Source organism: Euphorbia lathyris, chromosome 7, assembly GCF_963576675.1.
Source record: "Euphorbia lathyris chromosome 7, ddEupLath1.1, whole genome shotgun sequence".
NCBI classification, from domain to species: domain Eukaryota; kingdom Viridiplantae; phylum Streptophyta; class Magnoliopsida; order Malpighiales; family Euphorbiaceae; genus Euphorbia; species Euphorbia lathyris.
In genome coordinates, this window is record NC_088916.1 from 57,220,767 (window position 1) to 57,241,716 (window position 20,950).

The 20,950-nt window shown below is 34.7% G+C and overlaps 1 protein-coding gene across 1 annotated transcript; it reads left to right on the forward strand.

Moving 5' to 3' along the window:
• The first annotated feature begins 17,997 nt into the window (after positions 1-17,997).
• LOC136201151 (uncharacterized) lies at positions 17,998-19,299 on the forward strand. Its single transcript, XM_065991742.1, has 2 exons — positions 17,998-18,439; positions 18,650-19,299. Exons 1-2 carry the CDS (start codon positions 18,049-18,051, stop codon positions 19,156-19,158), a joined length of 900 nt encoding a protein of 299 aa, XP_065847814.1. The 5' UTR covers positions 17,998-18,048; the 3' UTR covers positions 19,159-19,299.
• Positions 19,300-20,950: the final 1,651 nt, after the last annotated feature.

A 20,950-nucleotide genomic window follows, 5' to 3' on the forward strand; every position in this document is an offset into this window, starting at 1 on the left:
GATGTCGATGAGCAGCCGACCCAAGGCAGACAGCCGACCCAGCGTAGAGGTGGTCGCTTTGCGAGTACAGGTATTTTTAAGTTTTAGTATAATTTAAGTATAATTTTATAGTTTTAGTATAAGTTTTAGTATAATTTTATAGTTTTAGTATAATTTTAGTATAATTTTTTAGTTTTAGGATAATTTTATAGTTTTAGTATAATTTTAGTATAGTTTTAGTATAATTTTATAGTTTTAGTATAATTTTATATTTCAGGGACCAGCAAACGTCCCAAACCTAGTGAGGACCAGAGCTGATTGTTAGTAGACCGGTGGATGGTGGTCCCATTGATGGTTCCGTGATTCTTAGTTTTCTAGGACATGTTGCCTCACGGATGCTGGGAGGAGAGCTTTGGTCGTTTCTGACATGTTACAACAGAGCTACATCATATCAGAATTTGGGGGTGTGGCTTTCTAGTGCGTCACCCGAGGTAAGAATAATTTAGTTTGTCAACATTTATTTTAATTTGTATTTTTAACTATAAACCTAAAAAACATTCAGTAATTGTATATGTGTCATTTTACAGCTGAAGGATATGATCGAGAGGACTGGGTTGTCTCACCTTTCATCCACCATGTTTAGGAACCATGACACTCCGCTGTTAACTGCGTTCGTGGAGCAGTGGCAGCCCGATACGAACTCTTTCCACATGCCGTTCGGGGAGATGGCTATTCTACTGCACGATGTATGACAGATATTCTGCGTATCCCGATCGATGGTGCGATGGTGTCCGAGTCTTCCAGTACTGAGCGGCTGCATGCCATGTGCATGATGATGTTCGGGGTGAATCTGGATGACCTGCTGTCGCCGACCTGACATTACTGGAGTGGTGGAGGTGTATTTGTCGATGATGTGCACAGACTTACCAGCGATGGTAGGGATGACGCGACACGGGCCACGGCGTGGATGTGGCTTATGCTCGGATCCACTTTGTTTGTTGACAAGAGTGGCGATAGGATTAGGTCGGCCCATCTTGCTGAGGTTCACGACGGTGTTAGAGGGGCGGCTGGACTTTCATGGGGGTCTGCTACACTTGCCACGTTATATCGGCATTTGGGGATAGCGAGCAGAGGAGACTGTTCTGGTATATGCGGATGTTTGACCCTACTACAGGCTGGATATACGAGTATTTTTTGGTGTTCTGGCCGCATAGACTGCCTCACAGGATCCCAACTGACCGTCCCCGTGCATGCAGATGGGAGGTCGGGATACCAGACAAGATGACTGCCCGACTAGATACCATATGTGGGCAGCTGGACCGTATGACGGCAGCCGAGGTATTTTATAAAATTTTATAATTAATTATAGTATTATAATATTTTATAAAATTTTAGTATTAATTTAATTATTATTTATAGTATATTATTATTTATTATTGAGTATTATTTTATTGCAAGTGACGTGGTTGCCTTATGGTCATGTATCTGATGATGATCAGCTTCGAGTGTCCTACGTCGGTTGGATACGGTGTAGAGACATTGTCGAGCCGTATATGCCGGACCGAGCGTTGCGACAGGTCGGATATACGCAGCTTATCCCAACTGAGCGTATTAGACTTGATAAAGCAGTACGACCATGGAAGTCTTTATCGTATAGGCTCACGCATTCCTCTTTCACAGTTGAGGATACCTGGCGGAGATTTTCATCAGCTCGGGGCATTAATCGGAGGAGATGTCGGCCAGTTGGATACAATCCCACTGCCTGTGATACTGCTTACATGGACTGGTACATGCGATATTCACATACTCATCTCCTTCCTGCACCACAGGATGGACCGGTCCAGTATGCTCGCGCTAAGTTTATTATTATTTAATATTATTATTTAATATTAGTTTACATGTGTTTATTTTTTAATATTTATTTTTTTTTCCAGTGGGTTAGCTGGTTGTGGCGTATCACCCAACGAGCGGCTACCCACCGATCTGACGAGGATGCTCCACTCATTAGGACGCGTGGCGTCGGGCGAACTAAATGTCGTAATTATATGTACTCTTTTATTACATTTTAACACTTTTGATATTATATGTAATCTTTTATGTTTATTAATTTATTTTAATATTTATGTTGCTATATTTTATTTGGTAAAGAGTAATCCAAGTTAAAATGCCGTAATTTTTATTTCTAAAAGGTTAATTCGAGTTAATCACAATCATCAACAACCAATTTTTTTGGGGAATTATTCACGCGTGCATGAGGTAATCACGCCTCACCACAAGGTGAGGCGTGAGGCTATCACGCCTCACCGTAGGTGCAGACGTGATAGCCTCATGTCTCATCCTGTGGTGAGGCGTGATTACCTCACGTCTCACCCTGTGGTGGGGCGTGATTACCTCACGCCCGCGTGCCGGGAAAGAAAATTTTCCCTCATTTCCCATCTCAAAGCCTCAAAAGGTATTTTCGTCCTTTCACGGGGCTAGAGGTGGGAAATTGAGGCTATGTTTAACAACATCCTTTAATAAAGGTCTAACATGCCAAAAAAAATTAGAAATCTATACTATATATAATTACGGAAGCAGAGAGAAATGAGAAGAAGTGTTTTAGAGGTCTTTTTGATGAGTTGTCAACGTAGTAAAAAATCAGATTAAAAATATTTAATTAATTAAAAATAAATATTTAATTAATTAAAAATAATAAATTTATATTTATAATATATTAAATAATTACTAGCCTATTAATTAAAATAATAAAAGAAAGCAAGAGTTACGGGAAGATAAAAAAACACAAAGCAAAGGAAATCCAAAAGTCACAAATAAACTTCTATATAAAGCATGATAGATAGTATTCCACCATTATATTCATTGGTCACGATAGATAGTATTATATTTCTAAAGGTAAATATTCGATTTTTTTCATATGTTGTAGTTATTTTGTTCTCAATTATGTTGTTGTTTTATTTTTATTAAACAATAGTTGTTATAGTTTCATCTTTAAGATTCATTTCTGTTGTTACCCAGGTTCTATACCTCTCGCTATCTTATTCATGTTTTCTTTTTTATTTGTCTTTTTTTTTCAAACTGATAGCTTCAATTGAAGAAATCCGACAGAAATAGAAGATGCATGAACAACTAAAACCGGAAAACACAAAAGTGTCAAAAATTACAAGAAATTCTTATATTTCTCAAGGTAATTATTCAATTTTTTTCATATGTTGTAGTTATTTTTGTTCTCAATTGTGTTGAGTTGGTTTGATAAAATATTTATTTGATTACAAGTTAGTTTGATAAAACATTTATTTGATTATGAATTGGTTTGATGAAACGTTTATTTATTTTGATTCGTTTTGACAAGATGCATTATATATATATATAGTTATATGAACTTAAGTTCTGAGTATATTTTATAAGGTTTTGATTAAATCCCTTTATAAATGTATATATGTAGCTATGTTAAGTAAAATTGGTTTTTATAGCTGATAGTTTCTTACTGAGATTTTTGTCTCACCTTTTTAAATGTTTTGTACATGATATAGAGAGGTTACCATCCGATTTGGTGAGGTTTGGAAGTTGGCTGCTTATTATTAGAATTATGGTTAGAACTTTGGTATTTCACTTGTAATATAATATGAGATTATGATATTGGGATAAATTGGAGACTCCTAAGTGTTGATTATGATCTTTCTATTTCACGTCCGATGCCGATTGAGGTCGTCTAGGGTCGGGTGTGACAGTTGTTGTTTTATTTTTATTAAACAATTGTTGTTATAGTTTCATCTTTCAGAGATGAAATTCCATTTCTGTCGTTATCCAGATTCCATACCTCTCGCTACCTTATCCATGTTTTCTTATTTATTTATTTATTTTTCAAAATGACTAAAATAAAATTTTTTGTATATTTGCATTCTTTTTTAGTATATGTTCCTATGTGTTATCGTTTTGATTGTTAACTCTAACTAAAATTTAGATTTTCGGCTTTTTATGAACTCAATTTTTAGTTTTAATTGAAGTTAGATTAATGTTTCTAATTCGAAACATGTCGAAATTCACTCATTTTTTTAGTTTGAGTTTAGCTAATTGATATGGATTGTATTTTTTTTATTTTTATGCATTTTGGTACAAATAGATATAAAGTTTCACACGATAGTTGTTCATTGAAGTTTGAGACATATTAAATAAAATATTAAAGAGATATTGGAATATCATACTTACAATGAAGTTTATTTCAATATAAATTATGTTATATTATTATTATTAGATCCACCATGGATTATCTAGATAACTACCTCGGTATAGAGGTTCTCTTTAATCCAAAGGCTCCTTTTCATAATTCGCAATCGCGTATCCCGCAACCACAGATTGCTTCGATTTCACAGGATCCTTTGAGAAAGCCTAATTTGGCGGTGCAGGGCAGGTCATTTGCGAAGGTCCTTGCTGGGAATCTGGATCCGACTCCTTGCTCGTCTGCTGTGATTTCTGATATTGGCGGTCTTCGGTCGGTTAGAATTTCTCAATCTGCTTATGATAGGCGTGCGGCCCTTTGCTCCTCATCTCTGATTGGCAGGTTAATCTTAAACAAAGGAGATGCCCCATGGAAGGTTCTTTCTCTTAAGAAACTTTAACAAAGGTTTGGGGTTTGAAGGATTCTTGGCGACTGATATCTATCGGGAGAGGCTTTTTTCATGTGGTTTTGGGATCCCAAGAGATCAAGAATCAGTTGTTAGCGCGGGGCATTATCAATACTAAGCCAGGTACTTTCCGTTTGCAACCATGGATTCCGGACTTTGACCCCTATGCTGAGAAGTCTACAAATGCTCAGGTTTGGGTTAGATTATATTCTCTTCCATGGGAGTATTGGGATCCTCAAATTCTTTCAGATATTTCAAAGGGTATTGGAGGGCTTATACGATTTGATAATACCACTCTTGAAGGTGAGTTTGGTCATTATGCTAGAATGTTAATTGATGTGGATTTGATGAATGAGCTTCCTATTAAAATGGGTATTGAGAGAGAAGGAAAACAAATTTGGATTGATGTGGTATATGAGAGATTACCAAGCTTCTGTAAAGTTTGTTCAAACATTGGCCACATGGCTTATGACTGCAAGAAAAATAAAAAACCATTGGAAAAGGTTCTAGAGGCTCCGGTTATTGAAAAAAAACGTACAATGGTTTCACAGGAGAGGAAGTTTGTGAAAAAGCCTAATGCAACTCAGACCGAGGTGCCTGTTCAACATGCCACTTCACGGATTGTTTCTGAGCTTAGGCCTCATGTTGATACTGGTTGTGTGGTGGAGGTTGTTCTACCTGGCAGCCCGCAACTTAGGAAGGAGGATGAATTCAGTTGTGATAAAACTGATAGGCCAGATTCACCTGGAATGGACAATATTCTCACTAGATATGAGGGAGCTGATTCAGCATCTGAATCATCATCCCGTACTAAATCCTGGGCTGATATGGCAGAGGATGATGACAATAGCTGGAACACAGTTAGCACTAAGAAAGTAAGGCGGAGGGAAAAAATTATGACAACAACGGAGAATTTGCCAGCTCGAAACAAACGAGCCAGTAAACCTCCGATCCGTTTTAAATGATCTTTCTTTACTGGAATTGTAGGGGTATTCTTAATAGGGATACTCAGGGTTACTTGCATCATTTGTGTTCTCTTCATAAACCGGATTTTCTTTGTTTAGCTGAGCCTATGGTGGAGTTCAGTTCTGTTAATGAGGCCTTCTGGAGAAGGCTTGGTTTGTCTTTAATTGCTATGAACAATAAGGAGCTTCCAACTCTATGGGTTTTTGCAAAGATTAATTCTTCCATGGTTACCAATATTTGTTTCAGACATGAACAATTTGTTATTCTGAGTTTGTCTAATTTAAATACTTTTGTCTGCTTTGTTTACGGGAGCATTTGGGCAAATAGACGTGTCACTATGTTTGATGATATTTTGGCTCATCAAAATAGGTTGAATGGGCATTGGGTGCTTCTTGGAGATTTTAATTCTGTCCTTGGATCTCATGAGAAATCAGGACGGGCTCCTGCTTTGCGTCCTTGTAGGGAGTTTCGTGATTTTATTGATTCTGGTTCTTTTGTTGATGGTCCTACTCATGGGGCCTTCTTTACTTGGTCTAATGGTAGGTCTGGCTCTGCGCGGGTTGAATGTCGTCTGGATAGAGTTTTATTATCTGCTTTATTCTCGGACTTCTGGGAATCGATTTGCAGTTTGGCTTTGCCGCGACATCACTCTGACCATTGCCCTTTGATGTTTAGCTACTCCAAGGGGAATCGCCCTATCTCTAGATTCAGATTTCAGTCTATGTGGATTCTGCATCCGGGGATTAGGGAGGTGATTGCTGATTTTTGGAATGGAATGCATCCTAGCTTACCTCCTATGCAAGCTTTATGCGATAAACTCAGGCGACTTCGGCCGGTGCTTCGTCACTGGAATAAAGTGGTTTTTGGTAACATTGATATGTGTCTCACTGATGCTGAGACGGATCTAGCCCGTGTGCAGGCAGAAATCTCTGAGAATGGGTTTACTCCTGAACTACATCATGAGGAGATGAATGCTCATGCACACTTGGATAATATTTTGCATAGAAAGGAGGCTTTTTTGCGTGACAAGAGCAGAGTTAGATGGCTTAAGGAGGGAGATCGAAATACCAGCTTCTTCCATCGTATGGCATCTATTCGAGCTGCTGCCTCTGGAATTTCGGTGCTTCAAATTGAGGATGAGCTGGTCTTTAATCCGAATCAAATTGGGACGCATATTACTGAATTTTATTCAAGTCTTTTTAAAAATGACGAGGTCTTACCGCAGAATTATGATCTAGTTTATGAGGTTGTTCCACATCTTGTCTCTGACTTGGATAATGATTTGCTTACTCGTTGTCCGGATATGAATGAAGTTCGTATGGCAGTCTTTGCCATGGATAGCAGTAGTTCTCCTGGACCTGATGGGTTTTCTGGGGTCTTTTTTCAGTCTTTTTGGGATATTATTGGTGCTGATGTGTTTGCTGTTGTCAAAAGCTTCTTTATGAGTGGCATGATACATCCTGGCCTGTGCTCCAGTATTATGGTCCTTATCCCGAAGGTGGAGGGTGCGATATCTCTTGATCAGTATAGGCCTATTGCAATGAGCAACTTTAGTTATAAAATAATTGTAAAAATTTTGGCTGATAGACTCGCTTCTATTGCATCTCGCATTGTTTCTCAGAATCAATTTGGATTTATTCCTGGACGAAGTATTCACCAATGCATTTCACTTGCTTCTGAAGGCACTAATATGCTTCGTAAAAAGTGTTTTGGAGGAAACTTAGCCTTGAAGGTTGACATCAGGAAAGCTTTTGACACTTTAAATTGGAATTTTTTACTTGCCGTGATGGACGCTTTTGGTTTCTCTATTCAATTCAGAGACTGGATTCTGAATGTTTTATCTGCATCTCGGATTTCAATTTTGAACAATGGAGCCATTAGTGGATATTTCAGATGTTCAAGAGGGGTTCGACAAGGCGATCCGCTGTCTCCTATATTGTTTGGTATTGCCGAGGACTTTCTTAGTCGTTGGTTGCTTCATCTCGTGGATACTGGGCGACTTGCTCCAATGCAATATACTTCTGCAAAGGTGTTTCCGACTCATTTATTTTATGCCGATGACATTCTTCTCTTCTGCAGAGCCTCTTCGAGTAATCTAGCTGTTATTAAAGGTGTATTTGAGTTGTATGGATCTATCTCGGGTCAGTGTGTTAGTTGGAACAAATCTGAATTATTTCTGGGCTCCTTTGTTTCTTCTGGACGTGGTAATCGTCTTGCTGATATTATTGGTATTCGTCAAGGGTCTGTTCCATTTCGCTATCTTGGAGTCCCTTTGTTTTTTGGTTTACCAAAGACACGACATCTGACTAGTTTGATGGATAGGGTGCTTGCTCACTTTGCTAAATGGAAAGGGCATTGTTTGTCTATGGCTGGGAGAGTGGCTCTGGTAAATTCTGTAATTACTGGTAGCTTCATTCACTCTTTTAGCATTTATAAGTGGCCCTCTGCGCTGCTTACACGTATGACTAGGCATATGAGGAATTTTATTTGGTCTGGGTCCATTAATTGCAAGAAGCTTGTCACTGTCCCTTGGAAAATTTGTTGTCAAAACTTCAAGGATGGAGGTCTTGGAATCAAGAATCTATCTATTCTAAACAAAGCGTTGAATGGAAAGATGGCTTGGGGTCTTCTTCAAGAAAAGTCTCTCTGCTTTAACTTACTTAGAACTCGTTTTCTCAATAAAGCGGGACAGTCACGACATTATATCATGAATTCTTCTATTTGGGGCTCGATAAAATCCATTTATTCTGAAGTTGAGCATCACTGTTTTTGGTGGATTGGTCAGCACTCTGAACTTAATTTTTGGAATGGGGCCTGGATGCGTCCTTCACTGGCTGCACAGGTTGGCCTATCTGCTAGTCAACAGCGTCGTTGTTTTGATTTGGTGGAGGATTATTTGGATGGTAATAATTGGCACAATCTGCCCGTGTTACCTGCGGATGTGGAGAATAGATTGCGGAATATTAGGCGGGGTAGGGACGATGTTGATATTTGTGTTTGGAAGCCTGCTACGAGTGGGGTTTTAACTGTTAAGCTCTTGTACACTTGGCTTAGATTTCCTCCTACTCAACAGCCTTGGAGTCGTTTTTTAAGGTGTCAGAGTGTTCCTCCTGCACACTCGCTTATTGGATGGCGGGCTTATCTTGGGTATTTGCCAACACATGATCAACTTCAGTTGCGTGGCTGTCAAGTTGTTTCTCGTTGCAGTTTGTGCTTGTTAGATTCTGAAACGTTGGACCACCTTTTTGTCTCCTGTCGGTTTTCCAAATTTATTTGGCATGGTGTTAGCTCATTGTTTGGAAGACGAATTAACACAGACTCGACTCTTAAGAATCTAGTTGATCATGCTGTTATTCAACGTTTCAGTACTCAAATCGCTGATTTATGGGCGGCTGCAATTGTTAATACAATTTGGGCTCTATGGCTTGCTCGTAATAGGTCCATTTTTGAGGATGAGAGGGTTGATACTTCCATCATGCTGAGACGGATTTGGGGAGCTGTTCGTGAATCTGCTCACACTGGATGGGGCTCCGTTTGGAATTCGCTAGTTGAACTTCAAATCTTAGGTGAGCTCGGGATTGAAAAGCGTCTTGCTAAGGCTCCGCACATTACTCCGATTTTTTGGCAACCACCTCCGAGGGATTGGATTAAGATCAATACTGATGCGTCTGTCATGGGTGCTCCTGGTCCTGCGGGTTGCGGAGGTATTTATCGCTCGCATACTAGCATGTGCCTTGGTGCGTTTGCCTTTCCGATTGAAAGTTCCTTTGCTTATCTTGCTGAACTATCTGCTGCTATTTACGCCATTGACATGGCTATCAGCAAAGGTTGGCGGAAAATTTGGCTTGAAAGCGACTCAATGTATGTTGTGCAGATGTTCAAATCTAAATCTTGTTCGGTCCCTTGGTTGCTTAGACAAAAATGGTTCAATTGTTTAAATCAGACCGATTCTGTGGCTTTTGTGGTCTCTTATATTTTTCGTGAAGGAAATCATGTTGCGGATTCGCTTGCAAATTATGGACGGACGGCAACAGCTTCGACTTGGTGGGATGTTGTCCTAGATTTTTGTGGATCGGTCTTTTTTCATGATCGTGTAGGACGTTGCGTTTATCGCTTTTCCTAATTCTTTAGCTTCATTTTATTCTTTTTTCTTTTTGTATTATGACATTTATTTACTCTTTTAATAAATTTGGTTCGGGGCTTTTTTGGGTCTGTGGTGGGGGTGCCAGCATAGCTGGGATGTCCGCCGCTTACCCTTCCTCGCTAACCAATCTTTAATAAAAAAAAAATATTATTATTATTATTATTATTATCAAGAAGTTATTTTTTCCAAATTAATACGCTTGATAAGATGTTTATTCTTGAAGAATGTGGATTATGCTAGATACGAATTCAAAATCAAGGTAAATAAAAATAAATTTTGATGCTCAAAATCCTAAAAATGTACATTAATTATGGATATTGAGATAATTACTTTTGCAACATTGGCTTATATAATTTTTAACTATTATATTATGGTTCGTACAAAATTGTTAGTATTTCAAGAGTTTTTAACAGATGAAAATGAAATATGATCATAGGACAAATTATTGAAAAATATTAATTAAGAAAATATTATTATTTGAATCTCTTCAAATTCTCAAATGTTGAGCATAATGATTCTAATTAATATAATTAATTTCACATATTAATTATAAAACGTTTTTTTTTTTGTACTGAGTGGTTACAATTGCAATTTAATTCTATTTAACTAAAATTAATTTATGGACTAAATACTTCATTAAGAAAAAATAAAATGTTTAATTAATGGGCAAAAAATATTTTCACTCTCCTCTTTATACGCTTATGTCTCGACATTCTCTCTTATTTTCAAAAAAAAAAAAACCCCGAGAGGAAGATGGTTCTCTCCTAATTATCTTTTTCGTCCCTTCATTTTTTATCCAATTCTTTTGTTTGTTTTTCTTACTTACAAAATTCAAGAATATATAATTATTAGAAAATATTAATGAAGTCAAATAAGTGATATCTGCGAGTATGGCTGATATTCTATATAGTGAAAGAATGAAGAACAAATTGATTGAATGTCTTGATGAGATATTAAGAGATGAAAATAGGAGAAATCATCATCTTAAACTGATTCAATCAGATATATTGGGTTATTGTAGCAGAATGAATAATTGAATTCGAATACTTGGTGATCATGAAATTCCATCAACCAAAATAATTATCATCAAGATGAATTTATGACTAATTCTTACGAATTTTATTTTTTTATATGTAACATATTGAATTGATAAAGTTTCTTCATATGCAACATTAGAAAAGTATTGATTGTAATAGTTTATAGAATAATATATTGATGTTGCTTCCATTTTAACATAGATTGTAATTCTTTTGTATCGTATATATAATATTTAATTTTAATTGTAGTTTAATTCAATTTTTGTCTAACCTATATTGTAATTCTTTTATATCGTAAATATAATATTTAATTTTAATTATAGTTTAATTCAATTTTTGGTTTTTTATTATATTCTAATATATTTCTTAATTAATCTGCTATTTTATTATTATTGTTTCACAGAATATTTGGAATATGAAAATGTATTAAAATTCCTAAAAAGTACAAATCATTGAATTTTGTAAAAATAAATAAATCATTTATCTTTAATTAAAATTCTATAAAAAAGTAGTCAATTATTTTTAAAATTAATTTAATTCGAATTATCATTAAAAAAATATATATTAATTTCAAATATACATAATATAAATTTTTTTCATAGCATGATATAAAATTATTTAAAAGTAAATATGTCAATTTATTTATTTATCTAAATTATATAAAAGTTTCATACCCCGTGCATCGCACGGGTTTTCGACTAGTTTAGATTAATAAGAGGCTAACAGGCAAAAGAAATAGAAATTTGGATTTATAGATGGCCTAACAGGCAAATTTTTTTTTTTGAATTTTAAATTTAGAGAGGACCTAACACGATCTTGGCCAATTTTGGATGCTAATTCAGCACCCAATCTAAATTTTTTCAAAACAATAGGGCCGGAACCACCACAACCTCAAATTTTTGTGGAGAAAGGGGGCCGAAACTACTCGTGGCCATGGTGGTTCCAGTGACCGGAGAGTTCCGGGCCCCCTGTCTCTGATCCTGCGTATATGTGTATATTTTTTTTATAACTCGAAAAAATGTTTTTACATTTTTTCTATAAACAAATTACACATATTAAAAACTGTTTACGATTATTAAAAACAAAAATTTGAACACATGTAAATAATATTATGTTAATCGAATTTTATGTTCGAATGTGGCTTTTATAGTTATCAAGAGCTTAATATGCTAAAAAAAAATTAAACGATTACAGGTTTAATATGTTCAAGAGCTTAATGCACAAAGAATGAAAGATTAAAAGCCTTAAAATGCCTTCTAAAATTGAAAGGCAATATCATTTTAATCTAAATTGAAATTTATGGATCTTAAAATGCTTTTTTCTGGTCAAGGCCTTAATGTTTTTTATATGAAAGATTAAGGACCTGAAGATACTTTTTTTTCTCTATCACACATTAAAAAAAAGATTCAGGTCGCTCAATTTTACGTTTTCTAACATTATGGATACTAAATCAATCACATTTCAAAATGACCATTACGACCTCAAAATAAAAAATTTAAAAATTATTCTAAACAACATTAATTCTTCAAAAATTTTGTTTTAAGGTCATTCATGTGTATTCTGGTTAGGAGAGAGAAAGTAAATTTTTCAGAAAGAAATACTAAAAACGATAATTATGGAAAATAAAATAACGTGTTCTTGATAAATGTCATTTTAAATAACTTTAATTTTTGAAAATTTTCATTTTGAAACATCGGTTCTTTTTAGGCATTAATTAACGTTTACTAGTTATAATACTAGACAATATAAAATTGAGTGATTTTTATGTTATATTTTGAAGTTTAGTATTCATACGTGAAAAATGAGTAAAGTTGAATGGCAATGAGTTTTGTAACGTTGAATTACTCATTTCCATCCTACAATTAAAGTCCTAGACGATTGTTTTTTTTTTTAATTCAAATGTTAGCAACCACAAACTAAAATTAAAAATGGATCATGTTTAAGGATACTAACAATCACGATAGTAATATGTACGGATTTCATGAAATTATATACAAGAAAGTACGTGATAATTATGATTTAGCGGGTGTTTGGTTGCTCATTTTCATATTTCTGATTGCAATGATGTTCGAAGTATAGGCACCAGAATAAGATAAAGCACTAGAGATAGATGTTGCTCTGAGGTTTAATGTTAAGAGATGAGATAGATCTTTAGGGTTTTAGGTCTTTATTAAAATGGGCCATCTTATTGGCTCTTTATTCACAAAGCCTATGGACAGTTTATAAAAGTGTTGTTATAAAAAGGGTTTTTAAAACCCTGTTTTCTTATAGTGATTGTCATTATAGGCGGAGACATGGGGGCCCGGACCCTTCCGACCGCCGAAACCACCATAGCCACGAGTAGTTTTGGCCCCTTATCTCTACAAAATTTAAGGTTGTGGTGATTCCGGTCCCCTATTTTCAAGAAATTTAGCTCGGGTGCTATATTAATATCCGAAAATTTGTCCAAGTCCCGTTATGTCCTTTCTAAATCCAAAAATTCAATTTTTTGGGCAACTTAGACCCTATCTAAGTCCAAATTTCTAATTTTTTTTGCTTGTTAGGCCCTTATTAAATCCAAATTTCTAATTTGTTTTCACCTATTAGGCCCTCTTTAAATCAGAATATTTTCTATTAGATACCGATTTAGCAAAAAAAATTTTTTTTACACACCACGTATAAAATCGGCCCCCCAACCGAGCAATCCTGTATTCTCCATCGATTGTCATCAGTGCTAATTACTCTAATAAGGCTATGTTTTTTATCGGAGTAAATTACATCAATGGTACCCGAATTATACCTCAATTCACACTTTGGTACCTGAATTACATTTTGTTACAAAAATATATCTGAACTAACGACGACTGGACAATTTAGTACGTTTTACCGGCCACTGACGGTCAATGCGAAGTTTAACGAATTTTAGTTGAAATTTGGGACCCACAAACACTCAAATTACATAAAAATTACAATATTACCTATCTCCTGCCTTCCTTTTCTTCTTTGTCGCTCCTCCATTTCTTCTCTCCAATTTGTTCTTCTGCACTTCCATTAATTTTTTAATCTATAATTTTTTCATACCATCTAACCTTATAACTATATTTTATAACTAAAAAAACAAAACCCATAAACAATTTGTACTTCTCAGCATAAATTGTATCAGACATTTGGCTGCTAACTAATATAAAGATGGTAACTTCTCCATCGATTTTCCTTTCTCTCTCTCCTTCTACTATTTTTCTTTTCTGTCTTTGATTTTATTTATTTCTGTTCGATTTTCTGCTGATTTTGGTAGATATTACGCAAAGAAGAAGATGAAGAAATTAAGTTACTCATACCTTTTAGATAGAGAAATGGTTTAGGGATTGAAGATCATTGTGCAATTACATAGAAATTTTACAAATTATGACACCGGGATTATACTTTTACCCTATTCTCATTCAAAAAAAATATCACCATCCTTTACTTCCTTAGTCATCTTCACCAGCTTTACCAAGAGAGAGAAAGAAAACTAGAGAGAGGGAGAAAATTATGGGGAGAGTTTATTGTCTTGACTACAAAGGATTGTGAGGGAATTTGATCGATTTTGAGAGAAATTTTGGAGAGAGAAAGAAAATTAAGGAGAGAGAAGAAATGGAAGTGCAGAAGAAAAAATTAGAGAGAAGAAATGGAAGAGATACGAAGAAGATGAAGAAGAAGGTGATGGCAATATGGTAATTTTTATATTATTTGAGTGTTTGTGGGTCTCAAATTTTAACTAAAATTGGTCAATTTTTACATTGACCGGTAAAAAGAATTAAGTTGTCCGGTCATTGTTAGTTCAGGTATATTTTTGTGATAAAATGTGATTCAGGTACCAAAGTATGAATTGAGGTATATTTCGGATACCATTGGTGTAATTTACTCTTTTTTATCGCTGAAAAGAACTGAACTGAATTGAACTAAACTGAACTGAATGCTACTGAACTAAACTAAACTGAACTAAACTAAAGTGAACTGAATGCTACTGAATACTGAACTGATTTTAACTGAATGCTACCGAACTTATAACAGAACTTAACAATAATGATGATATTAGACTTTAAAATAATTTTACTCATAATATTGAACATTAATAAGCTTATAATAATAATAATAATAATAATAATTAATAATATCAATAATAAATAAATATATTATTAAAGCTAAAACTAAATTGAATATCAAATAAAAGCTCGTCTTGATAAAATATTGGCTCGATAAAAGCCTATAAAATAAAATAAAAATGAGTCTAATTTAAATTAAAAATATAAATTACATATAAACAGAAATTTACATATAATTTAAAACAAATTAAATACAAATTTTCATATGAATACAAACTCTTAACTTTTTATTACAATTAAGAGTTAAAGTGCAAAAATACCCCTAACTTTTTGGGTCATGAGTAATTTTACCCCTAACGTCTAAATGGTGCAATTTTATCCCTAACATTGACAAATTGAGTAAATTTGAGAAATAATTCATAATATGGATAAATAATAACAATAATAATAATGATGATAATAAATTATATATAAATAATTATAATTATAATAAATAATAATAAATTACTGAATATTGAAACTAAATTCTGAAATTGGATGCTAAAATTGAATGCTGAAACTGAATGCTGAACTGAACTGATTGCTACTGAACTGAACTGAATTAAACTGAACTGAACTGAACTGATTTGCTACTGAACTAAACTCAACTGAACTGAATTGAACTGAACTGAACTGATTGTTACTGACATTAAGTAATAAAAAAACATGACCTAACTAGAGTTTATATTTATTTATAATTCTCGTAATTATCCTAATTAAACTCTAACTCTTTGTAATCTATTATATATAGATATGTTTTTTTGGTTACTTATATTTTTATATACATATGTTAATACATTAATTAAACTCTAACTCTTTACGTTCAAAAATATATACTAGGTCGAAATGTTCATTCCTATAATAATATATTTTAGTCTCTAATCAATTATTTTTCCATATTGAGTCTTTGATCATTGATTTTGTTAAGGATTTGACCCTTATTTAACTTTTCAGTCGAATTTGGGTGGGCACGTATTATTAGGGCGATTCAACTTATTGACGTGGAAAAATAAAAATATGAGTTTATTGACTAGGATAAATAAAATAAAAAGTAACAAGAAATTACATAAATTAATTTCCAGTAGGTTCTTCTTTCCATTTTGTGATTTTCGGTATTAGAATCGTCAAATTAATCGATCTTCTCCTCTTCCAAACTCAATGGAAAAGTTAAATAAGGACCAAATCCATAGCAAAATCAATGATCAAAGGATAAATGTGAAAAAATAATTAATCAGGAGCTAGGAGTTTGATCCTTTAATTCAGGTAAAGTTGAGGGGCTTCATTATACTTTTTTCCTATATTTTGTTTTATAGACAATAAATTAAACACACAAAGCCTAAAATCATATTTAACAATATATATATTGTTCATAATCAAATAAATTAAAATACAAAATATTCATAAACTAATACTTATGCAAAGTACTGGAGTGTCTGTGTGAAGAAGAAGCTAGAATGGTCTGTGCGATCCCCCTATCTATCAGTGACATAAAAGATACGCAAATATGGAACCTGACGAAAGATGGAAGATACTCTTCAAAGTTTGGATACAGAGCCATTAAACATGCACTCTGTGATCGAACACCAGTAGATGGATGGAAGAAGTTGTGGGAACTACAAATTCCCTCAAAGTGGAAAGCTTTTGTTTGGAAGCTGTGTTCGGGATGCCTCCCCACTAGGGCAAACCTAGCCCGGCGTCATGTTCCTGTGCCGCTATATTGTGTCATGTGTGGAGATGGAGAGGAGACATGTCAACATTTATTCTCACTTTGTTCTTTTGCAGGTGAAAGCTGGAGAGAAGCAGGGATATTGCAGCCAACCCGTACTTTCGAAACGACATTGCAGTGGCTAATATCGGGACTGTTGGGCATTAATAGTGAGATACTTATTAAAAGGATTCTGGTAGTACTCACGATTTGGCGTCAAAGAAACAACAAGTTGTGGAATTGCGTTGATGTCACGACAATTGAGTGTATTAGGCGTGGGAAGACTCAGCTTCGAGAGTGGACAGTAGCCACACAAGCAAAGAGAAATGCCATGACAAAATCGCAATGAGCTGAAACTAGATCGGAACAGCCAGAAATATTCAGAAGAGCACTAGCAGAAGCGCAATCCAACAACACCAGAAACGGAAGTTCATCCACTGCGTTTGGCGTGGAAGCAGGTGAATCTACAGTTTTGCTGCAACCAGCGCCAAGTGCAACAGCAGACCCGCCAACTATAGCTAGGCGAATTGCAGCAGAAGCAAGAGCAGGCCCTGCGGCATCAACAGGTTCGCCAACTGTAGAACTATGCATATTTGATCCTGCGGAAGCAGAAGCGTGAACAGCAGGTACGCCACCTGCAGAAACGAGTTCTGAAAATGAAGCAGCGCAAGGAGGGAGACGCATACCGCCAATGACAGAAGCAGGTCCAGCAGTCGAGCAGAACCATTCCCAATGATACACGGCTGGATGGAAAAGACCAGAGCTTGGATTCGTCAAATTGCATTTGACGGAGCCATTTTCAGAGAACCGGAAGAGGGAGGCAGCGGTATGATTGTTCGAGGAGATTCGGGTGAGTTTATTTGCTATGGTAGTAAAGTATATAATGGAGCAGTTTCGCCTAGACTAATGGAAGCGTTTGCGCTACAGGAAGCTTTATTATGGGCTAATACGTACCACTGGAAATTGATTGAGTTTGAAACATACGCGCTAGAGGTTGTGCAATCGCTAAATCGGCAGACACGCGATTTATCTGATTTTGGATTGGTTATACAAGATTGTAGGCATTTTTTATTTAACAATCGGGATTTCTCGGTTAATTTTATTCCTAGACTAGCGAATGGGGCTGCCCACTTAGTTGCAAGGCATTCCCGTTCCAATGCTAATTCATTCGTTTCAACTGTAAAACCGTTTTGGCTAACATCCTTTTTGAACAGGACCTGGTTCATTGTATAATATATACTGTAATCAAGCCTACATTCATCACAACCTTGTCTTATTATTAATTTTATATTGTTAGAAATATTAATTAATGAATAAAACTGATTTATCTTTATTATTATTAATTTCGACATTCTTATGCTGCTATAAAGGGATATATCGCCATTCTTCCTAATTTATATTTTCTTCTCTTTCTGTCTTTTTTTTATATATATTCAGCAATTCCAATCAGATTCATCCACTTTCACTTCAATCATTTTCTCCCAAAATCAACATGAGGATGAAAGGGATGGCTGCTGTCTTCAACGACGCCGTTCGGATGCGGCTTTGCCAGAGCAGCAGCGGGAGCGAGCACTATTCTCCTGAAGATTCCGATGATCTTTCCGATCTAGTCAACTCTTTTATCGAAACAGACTTTACTAATCATGATCCAGAAGTCAATAATCAAGATCCAGTAAACGAATCTAACCTTGAAGAATCAGCAAATTACTGCTCCGACTCTGAAAACAACAACAAATTGCAGAATCTGCTAAGTAATCAAGACGAAGATGATGAAATCAGGAGGATAATTCAAGTTGTTGGTGAGATGATAGAGGAAAAATCATCCCAAGGCTTTAATAAACGCACATTGATGTCTCATTTACGCCACCATGGTTTTGATGCTGGTTAGTTTCTTTTTTCCTCATATAATTCTTAGAATTTGATGCTGGTTAGTTTTTTTCCTCAAATAATTCTTAGAATTGCATATACATTAGCAATTATCAGTTTCATGTCGTATTCGTGTTCGTATAATTCTGATTAGTTAATTTTTAGAACAATAGTATCAATTTCTGAGTGCTAATTTTCTGCTAATTATGCATATTCATGTGTTACAGGTCTTTGCAAGTCGCGGTGGGGGAAATTCGGGAAGAATCCACCTGGAGAATACGAGTATATAGATGTAAATATGGATGGGAATCGCTTTATTATTGATGTTAATTTGGCAACGGAATTTGAAATTGCTCGTCCTACAACAGCCTACACAACATTACTCAATTGTTTTTCTAAAATATTCATCGGAAAACCTGAGAACCTGAAGCAAATAGTGAGATTAATGTGCAGTGCAGTAAGATTATCAATGAAAAAGATGAAATTACATGTTCCGCCGTGGAGGAGAAACAGATATATGGAGGTCAAGTGGTTTGGTCCTTATAAACGCACAATCAATGAAATATCAGCTAAAAATAATGCAATATCTTTTGTTGGAAAACCTTCAATTGGGTTTGAGGCTTTCTCAGTCAAGAGTTACAATTGCCGAGAGAATTATTTCGTTGGTAAAGTTGGCTTGAAAGTTGGGTATTTGACCGCAGAACTCAATGGCGACAAAATGAATCTGAAATCGTAGTTAAATATTTATTAAATAGTTAGAGGCTTACTTTGGATTTTGAAAGACCTATAGCTCTCCTTTGTAGGTGGAAGTTGTCAAGTGTAATTGTGGAAGTATTTGTACTCTAGGAATTGAAATCAATTAAATGGATTTATTTTTTTGTTTCATTAGATATCATTTATATTTGTACTAACATGAGTAGTGATGTGCATATCAAATGGAAATTGATGGAAATCATTTTTTGTAGTTTGGTTTTTTAACACTTTGATTCAGTATTCATTTTAGTTTTAGATGCATTTCTGTATTCGGTTTAGTTTGGTTTGACAAAAAATATATAAAAAAAAACCAAACTGCATAGAACTATAATAATTTTTCCATTGAAGTAATTTTTACATATTTATTGTTGTTGAGATAATAAGTAATATTATATTTTGAAACTTTTTTTTTATTGTTGAAGTAAAATGAATGAGGAAATATAATAATTTTATTTTTTATTTTTATTTTTTAATTAAATTCAATTTGTTAATATTTCGGTTTGATTATATTTTGGATTTACATATTATTTGATTCGGTACTGGTGTCAATTATTTTAATAATTCTAGTATTTGGTTTTTTTTTATTCGGTTTTACACTGATGTACATCCAAAAATTAAGCCAGTACATGTTATAGTAAATAGCCACCAATTAAGCAGTTGAAATTCATGTATAGTAAATACCTGCATAACTTAGCATTGACAACAAGTATAGTTTAGATTCATAACACAAATTAAACTGGTCAAAATGATTTCCTAGGTAACAGCTCTAATTGAATTTCCAAATCACAGATTCCAAAGTCAATTACTAATAATAATAGTAAAGAAAGTAGAATATCGTAATAATAAAGAAAGAAAAAGTAGATATTACCCAATTAAAGGTTGTGAGATGTATGAAAGTGTTGTTTTGCTACCGGAATGAGTAGTGGGGCAGTTCTTGTCATGCGAATCATGTGGGAATTTTATTTTTATCACTAGACCTCTTAATGTTGGATGGGCCTTCGAAAATTAATTGGACCACTACTTAGACTTAGTATAAAACATATATCCCCCTTATTAGTCTTACTTAGAAAATTGAAGTGAAGAGGCGTTTAAGGACTTTTGACTTTTGCCCTTATCCCGAGACCACTACTTATTGTTGATTAAGGTCTTTGAAACTGTTTGATGTAAAAATGACAGTCACATGTGTTGATAAAAAGGTATATATGCTTGTGCTAAGTTATAGAGAAACTTTACCCATTCATCAACCGTAAATCATAAAGGTTCTAAAATCTCCAACATATTTACTCAGTAATATTAAGAATTTAAAAATATCCATAATTGTACCTAATTAAGTCAATGGTATAATTATGTTCAATCCTAGAGAAAAAGTCAAGGGTACAATCTAATTTTATATCTTTTTTTAGATATTCGGTCCAGTTCAAGAATCTCCAAGATCCACACCCAATTCTAAATATTGATATGAGAGGTCAGAGAGCTTCTTCGTATCAACTCGTACCAATGGTCGAGTAGGTTGGAGCACAAAAGTTCATGCTGAAAACTCATTAGATTGAGAATAGGATACAGATTAAGGCCAAGTTGTATAGTTTTGTAAAAGTTAAGTTTACATTTGTGCTATTTTGTACGTGGAGACTAAATTGATATTCCCCAAAAATCTTAAGGCTATTTTGGTACCTTATCGAGCATGACATGTTAAAATCGTGATGTGATGTTGAGTTGGCAGAACTTAACGGATGACATGTCACGTTCTATTGGTGAGAACTGAATTGATGCTATTT

What these genes read in the sequence shown, in the direction of transcription:
- LOC136201151 (XM_065991742.1), top strand. Translation starts at nt 18,049, where the DNA reads ATGAGGATGAAAGGGATGGCTGCTGTCTTCAACGACGCCGTTCGGATG. An exon ending in CCACCATGGTTTTGATGCTG is followed by an intron (nt 18,440 to 18,649) that starts GTTAGTTTCTTT and finishes CATGTGTTACAG; the next exon opens with GTCTTTGCAAGTCGCGGTGG.